The sequence below is a fragment of the Arachis stenosperma genome, chromosome 6 (assembly GCF_014773155.1).
Source record: "Arachis stenosperma cultivar V10309 chromosome 6, arast.V10309.gnm1.PFL2, whole genome shotgun sequence".
Lineage (NCBI taxonomy): Eukaryota > Viridiplantae > Streptophyta > Magnoliopsida > Fabales > Fabaceae > Arachis > Arachis stenosperma.
Genome location: NC_080382.1, coordinates 130,528,605 through 130,536,119, shown reverse-complemented (window position 1 = coordinate 130,536,119; position 7,515 = coordinate 130,528,605). Strand labels below are relative to the sequence as shown.

General features: G+C 38.0%; 1 protein-coding gene across 2 annotated transcripts; it reads left to right on the top strand.

Moving 5' to 3' along the window:
- Positions 1-2,164: 2,164 nt before the first annotated feature.
- Positions 2,165-7,077, top strand: LOC130936188 (sugar carrier protein C-like). 2 transcript variants are annotated; one of them, XM_057866220.1, is made up of 6 exons: positions 2,165-2,941; positions 3,616-3,862; positions 4,392-4,681; positions 5,210-5,661; positions 5,743-6,372; positions 6,481-7,076. In XM_057866220.1, exons 4-6 carry the CDS (start codon positions 5,350-5,352, stop codon positions 6,940-6,942), a joined length of 1,404 nt encoding a protein of 467 aa, XP_057722203.1. In that variant the 5' UTR covers positions 2,165-2,941; positions 3,616-3,862; positions 4,392-4,681; positions 5,210-5,349; the 3' UTR covers positions 6,943-7,076. The 2 variants fall into 2 exon arrangements, with proteins under 2 accessions (XP_057722203.1, XP_057722202.1); XM_057866219.1 differs by lacking the exons at positions 2,165-2,941; positions 3,616-3,862; positions 4,392-4,681 and having other exon boundaries at positions 5,203-5,661; positions 6,481-7,077.
- The last annotated feature ends 438 nt before the right edge of the window (positions 7,078-7,515 follow it).

Here is a 7,515-nt window from a genome sequence, read left to right as displayed (position 1 = left end):
ATCAACCCATAAAGAAAGGGACTCTAGCATAGACATCTTTTTTCTAGATGACGAATCCTACAAAGAAAAGAAAAAATCAAAATAGGGTCTCTAAGGGTTCGAGGCAAGTCTCTCAAACTAAGCAGAGAAACACCGAGACTACCATCCACACTCTACCGAACAAACCATGCAAACGAAAAACTCTATAAAGAAAGAGTAAGAAAAGAAACTGACATTTTTCCTCACGCAGAAAGGTGGAAGCAACAGCACTCGAAAAGGAAGGAGTTTTCTTCTTTCAAACAGTAAAGGGTGCAGGTAGAAAAGTTTTCAGAAACGAAACAAGCGAGTAGAGGAAAAAGTATTTATAAGCACGTTAGGGGCATAAAGGTAAAACGACGCAGCCATTTAAGAGTTGCACCGTTACCAATGTAACCGCCCCCATGTATGAATGCTCAAACCTCTAAGAGACGTGACGTTTGATTAGAAGCGACTGTTGAGAATTTTTAAAACACGTCGGTTCCGAAAAATCACGTAGGTTCCTTATCAGGTCGGCTACGGTCCCGAGTTAAAATACTCGACCCCAACTCTTAAAAGAAATTGGGCTCGATTAGGGGCACTGTTCATACCCTGGCCCAACGCTAGGGCCCAGGTCCAAACGAAAGACCCAACCCACAAGGTTAAGCCTCACATTACACCGACCTTCCCCTGAGAAGTCGGTTCTCGCCACGACTTGTTCTAAGGAAGTCAGAAACGAGGATTAGCTGGCAGATAATACTAAAATAACTGCCCCTAAAATCTCTCAACCCACTTCCAAGAGCCATATCTCAACTTCCCTAAGATAATTGGACGGTTATCCACCTTAAGTCCCAATACTCTCTAGACCTGTTCACACCCTTGCTGACTTAGGTATCGGAGTGTCTTTGCAGGTACCACCCCCATTTCACTCACGCTCACAAGTCGGACGGAGACCCCAAAGGTGCGAACCCATTCGAAGGCTTCCCTCCTCAGATGATTGGGCCAACCTAACGAATCCAGCCAATTAATCTCCGGTTACCCACCGTAACACTGAATTATGAATTTTGGCTTAATTAAATAGTGAAGCCTGCAAGGCCAAAGAAATAATAGAGCCTGTAGACGAGTTTGAATTTGAGACGTTTTGTATTAGGACAAGTGGGCAACTGCTAATAACTCTGTCTCCTTTTACCAAAAAAAGAAATCTCTATCTCCTCCTAGCTTTAGACAAAATCATAAAAAACTATACACTAGGAAAAAAATCGTAAAAGATAATTACTGTAAATATTTGAGATTCATAATATAACATGGAACGATATATTATATACGCGATCTTTGTATACTTATTTTATATGTTTTACCTCTTATATTAAAAATTATAAATTGGGTAAAGTATATTTTTTGTTCTTGAAGTTTGGCAAAAGTTTCGAAAATAACTAAGTTTTATTTTATTTTAATTCTGTCCTAAAAGTTTTTGATTTGCATCAAATATATCATCGACGGATAAATTTTCAAAAAATTTAAGACCAATCTAACAATAATGTATGAAAATTATGTTTGATTTGTTTGTGTTGAGACCTGTTCTTATGAAATTGTTGTTGAATTTGTCTTAAATTTTTTGAAAAATTAGCCGTCATGGATATATTTGATGCAAATCGAAAACTTTTGGGATAAAATTGAAACAAAATAAAACTTAGGAATATTTTTAAAGTTTTTTATCAAACTTCAAGGACAAAAATTATACTTTACCCTTTTTATTATATTCTTTCTTTTCGAAAAGAATCAAGACCAAGAGATAATTTGTGTCTGTGGTGACTAGGCTTTTTATTTCACAACAATTGGGCTTATGCCCAAAACGAAATCTCATGTATTTTGAGACAGTTGAAAAGATGAGACAGGCTCTCAACGATAGAGTGGTGGCTAGAAGATGATGAGTGAAGACGTCCTCCTAGTGCCTGGAGAGAAGCTTGAGTGAGATCCGGTTTATTGTCCGGGTAGGGCGGTTTCGGGTCTTTGGGCAGATCAGCCTAGCTGCCATTGGGCCACATCCAAAAAAAAAATCACTGGCGTAGTCACTCACTGGTCACAATCACAAGCATAGGTCGGTGACTGAACGAATGGGCAATGCTCCCAAACAATGTGGAGAGGAAACTATAAGCGTAAGCAGCATGAAATTGAGAGGCCCATTTGAACAACATTCTACATTCATCATTTCATTCACCAACACCATTCGTATACAGACCGGATCAACCCGAATAATAAACCGGAGCATCCCACCATAATTTCTCTTCTTCCCCTTCAACTCCACACACACCAACACTCTCCCCACTCAAATCAATAGACCCAAAGATCAATCGGAGATTCAGATTCCTGCAACGATCCGACAGCACCCCTCAAATCCCACGGGAACGCCGTAACACAATCTCATATATATATATATATATATATATATATAGAGAGAGAGAGAGAGAGAGAGAGAGAGGAAGAAGAAGAAGAAGAAGAAGAAGAAGAAGAAGAAGAAGGAATCGGAAGAAAAATGGGGCTGGGCTTGTTAGCTTCAAAGGCCATGAGACCCACCTCAAGGCTACTCAATTCTCAAAACCCTAGGAACATCTTCATCCGCACCGTTGTCTCCAGGCCCGAGCTCCAAAAGCCCGAAGCTGCCCAGGCCCAGGCCCCTCCCCCGGATCTTCCGCCCCGGACCCCGTTGCCGGCGCTATGGTACACTTCCCTAACCCGGAGGACGCCATCGAGGTGTTCGTGGATGGGTACTCGGTGAAAATCCCCAAGGGCATGACCGTCCTTCAGGCCTGCGAGGTTGCCGGCGTCGACATTCCCCGCTTCTGTTACCACAGCCGCCTCTCCATTGCCGGTAACTGCCGCATGTGTCTTGTCGAGGTCGAGAAGTCTCCCAAGCCTGTTGCTTCTTGCGCCATGCCTGCCCTTCCTGGTCGGCTTCTTATTCTTCTTTTTTTTCTTTTTGAATGATTAGCTGTTGTAGTTCGTCCTTTTGTTGATTATATGCATATGATTTCATTTTGGTGTCCCTCTTGTATTGTGATTGCCGGATACGGTTATGACATGTTGGAATTTGATCATGTTCATGATTAGAGGGATTCGGCACAATATGATGATTTCTTTTTTCTTTAATTGACTTCCACTGGCATGTACAAAACTTTGTTATTAACAGTTTATGTCCAAATTTGTGCTTCCTTGAACATATTATGAAGTTTGATCGGGTTACGTTGTTGCCTTGTTGACATGATGTAGTTTGTAGAGGATGGTAATGAAATATCATTTAGCTTTAATCCAGTTATCTTTGGTGCTTTTTTTATTTTATATTTTTTTAAAAATAACAAACTTTCAAACCGTTGTTTCTGTGTTTAGTAATTATCCGTGTCAATTGTTAATTTTGCAGATTTCTCACTAGTTCTCCCTTTCTCTCTTTGCAAACTGATTTCCCTGTATTGTGTTTCTATAATAGAGAAATTATAAGTTATCATTCGCATTAAGCCGAACACACTAAATGAATACAATGCTTGGATTTTGTTTGGATGGGGTTTTTAACCTTTTATTGATCTGATTCTTGTTAAAGATTTAAGCTAATGAGATATTGATCTGTAGGAATGAAAATTAAGACCGACACACCTGTTGCAAAGAAAGCTAGAGAAGGAGTGATGGAGTTTTTATTGATGAACCATCCACTAGATTGCCCAATTTGTGATCAAGGTGGGGAATGTGATCTTCAGGATCAGTCAATGGCTTTTGCTTCTGATCGTGGTCGGTTCACTGAAATGAAGAGATCTGTGGTAGATAAGAACCTTGGACCTTTGGTGAAGACTGTGATGACTCGTTGCATTCAATGTACAAGGTAAATATTTTGCAAATCTAATTGTGTGAATTTTGGATATAAAGGTGCTATTTCTTTTTGTATCAAAATAAATAAATAAAGGTTCTGTGTAGTGGAAGTCAGGAATGCATTATGTTATACAAGCTATGATTATATTGTTCTAGATAAGTAACTTCCACTTTAATGGTTTATATCATGTTTATTTGTGGAATAATCTTTAAAAGAATTAAGCATCCCCTTATTCTAAAATGAGTCAGTGGTCGATACCACATTATGGAAGATTTTGAAAAAGATTATGTATTCAACTAATTTACATGTAGTGAAAATTGCCTTCCTTGGAGATATGTTAATCTGATTTTCATTTTGTTCCTGTTTGGGCTGGCTTTGGCTTCTTTTGAGTTGTCTTAAACTAATTTACATGAAGTAAAAATTACCTTCCAATCCATTTTATGTTTTCACTTACTCACTTGAATGCTAAATGTTGTGTAAAGCAATGTTATGTGGTTTGCTAAAAGGCTCTTGTGAAATTCCTTTTTTTCCCCCCAAACAGGTGTGTTAGGTTTGCAACAGAGGTTGCTGGGGTTCAGGATCTTGGCATGTTAGGTCGTGGCAGTGGAGAGGAGACTGGGACATATGTTAAGAAACTTATGACAAGTGAACTTTCTGGAAACGTGATAGATATCTGTCCTGTTGGAGCACTCACGTCGAAACCTTTTGCCTTTAAAGCCCGAATTTGGGAATGAAGGGAACAGAAAGCATTGATGTTACTGATGCCGTTGGATCCAATATTTTGACAGCAGAGGACCTGAAGTCATGCGTATTCTCCCTCGTCTAAATGAGGTTTGATCTGATGAAAATATTTTACTATGATTCAATTGGTGCTGTTCGTGCTCGAATCAATATTGTAGCCCCAAACCTACTGCGCCAAGATGAGAGAGAACCAGCTACATATATTACAAATTTTTTTTAAACAAGTGCGCACAATCACACTTCCTCAAACAACAAAAGAATTATAATTATAATTATAATTATATATAGATGAAAACTCATATCGACTGAACCTGAGTTTTCACCTTATATATAAATAGATAAATAAGAGATGAAAATAGATTATTTAAAATTCAAAAATCAAAATATATGATTTTGAAAAAGATTTGATGCTAACTGAATAACCGAAGATAGATATTTAAATTTAAAATTTTAAACACTTGGATAAGATTCATCCGCAAAGTAATTCAGCTACAAAGATAATTAATCGGTTAGATAAACCTCATCCGCTAAGTAATTCAACTATAAATAAGAGCTATTCTAGTTTAGTGTTCATCTGTTTTAACTGATTGCTTGTGTTGGCTAATACGATAATGGCAGGTGGTTTCATAGAGAAGGGGTCTTCCGAAAAGAACTATCCCGGAAAACTCACTTTCAGAGTCTTCATAACATGTGTCACCGCTGCATTTGGAGGTCTTATCTTTGGATATGACTTGGGCATTTCAGGTGGAGTCACCTCCATGGATCCTTTTTTGAAGAAATTCTTCCCTGATGTGTACGCAAAGGAGCACAACATTAAGCCCACTGATAACCAATATTGTAAATTTGATAGCCAAGTGCTCACACTCTTCACTTCCTCTCTCTATTTGGCTGCTCTTGTGGCCTCAATCTTTGCATCCAAGGTAACTCGAGCCTTCGGTAGGCGCCTCACCATGATCTCCGGCGGTGTTCTCTTTCTCGCCGGTGCAGCTTTGAACGGCTTCGCCCAGCAAGTTTGGATGCTTATTGTTGGCCGCATGTTGCTAGGTTTTGGAATCGGATGCGCCAATCAGGTACTATTAATAATAATAATTATCTGTATGATGTTTCTTCCTAATTCATAATAATCATTACATGTTTTTATTCGTTGATAGTCTGTGCCGATCTACGTATCCGAGGTTGCTCCATACAAATACAGAGGAGCACTTAACATGTTGTTTCAATTGGCAATCACCATTGGCATTTTTGTTGCCAATATTCTGAACTACCTTTTTGCCAAGATGGAGAACGGCGAAGGGTGGCGCTATAGCTTAGGTTTGGCAGGAGTCCCTGCAATAATGATCATCATCGGTGCAATGTTTCTTCCTGACTCACCAAACTCGTTGATCGAGCGTGGACAAGCTGAGAAGGCCAAGGAGGAACTAATCAAGATTCGTGGAACCAATGATGTTGACGAGGAGTTTAAGGATCTTGTTGCTGCCAGTGAAGCCTCCAAACAGGTCAAGCATCCTTGGTCTTCTTTGCTCAAAAGTGAGTACAGGCCTCACCTCACCATGGCCATAGCCATTCCCTTCTTCCAACAACTCACTGGCATGAATGTCATCACATTCTATGCTCCTGTTTTGTTCAAAACTATTGGCTTTGGTGGAACTGCTTCCCTTATGTCTGCCATGATTACCGGAGGTTGTAACGCCCTTGCCACCCTTGTTTCCATCTTTACCGTTGACAAGGTTGGCAGACGAAAGCTTTTTCTCGAAGGTGGTGCTCAAATGTTTATCTGTCAGGTATATATTAGTTACATGTGTTTCATTAACTAAAATAAAAATTTCATTATTAATATTATTGTTGGTATATATATAAGTTTAATTTGTTGTGTATGTGTGTATGTATAGCTTGTGATCGCAGCTGCAATAGGTAGCAAATTTGGAATAGATGGAAACCCTGGAGTTCTTCCCAAGTGGTTTGCCTTAACTGTTGTGGTATTCATATGTATCTACGTGGCGGGATTTGCATGGTCGTGGGGTCCACTAGGATGGTTGGTACCCAGTGAAATATTCCCGCTTGAAGTTCGATCGGCAGCTCAGAGCGTCAACGTTTCAGTTAATATGATCTTCACCTTTGCCATTGCCCAAGTTTTCACTGCGATGTTGTGCCATATGAAGTTCGGGCTCTTCATCTTCTTTGCATTCTTTGTGATTGTTATGAGTATCTTTATCTACAAGTTCTTGCCAGAGACAAAGGGTGTTCCCATTGAAGAAATTTCTCTTGTGTGGGAGAATCATCCATATTGGAACAAATTCGTCAAGTCTTCTGCTCAAAAGAACAAAATTGCTGCTCCAGATTCTCAAGTTTAGGATTCCATAATAATTAATTAAATAGTATGTTTTTTTTTTTTTTACCAAAGATAGGAGACTCAAACCTGTTAATTGAGTATGTGGAGATTATGCCATTCGAACTATATCTAATTGGCTAAATAGTATGTCTATTATCTATCATTTTTAATTAACCAATTTTCAATTAATTTTTGCAATTAGTATATATTCACTATTTATTTATTACTCATTTAAAATTATATAAAAAAAATCAATGACCAATTGAATTTGCATTGATAATATTATTTTTTAGATAATTTTTTATTATATTTTATATAAATTTGTTAAAAAAAAAGTGACGTTGTCAAAATAAAAATATTATTATCTCTTATAAATAAATTATTATTTTTTTTCTTCTCATACCAAACTTCACTTACAGTCCGTTTGTTTTTTTTTTTTACAATTTGCATGTTTGGCACCATTTTAGAAAGAATTCCGTTCGGGAGATATTTGATATTCTACTAAATCGAATATTCCTAATAATATTTAACTGATAATATGTAGTTATTTATCTTTTTTTAAGACAAAATGCATAAATAAACAAAGCAGAATTTA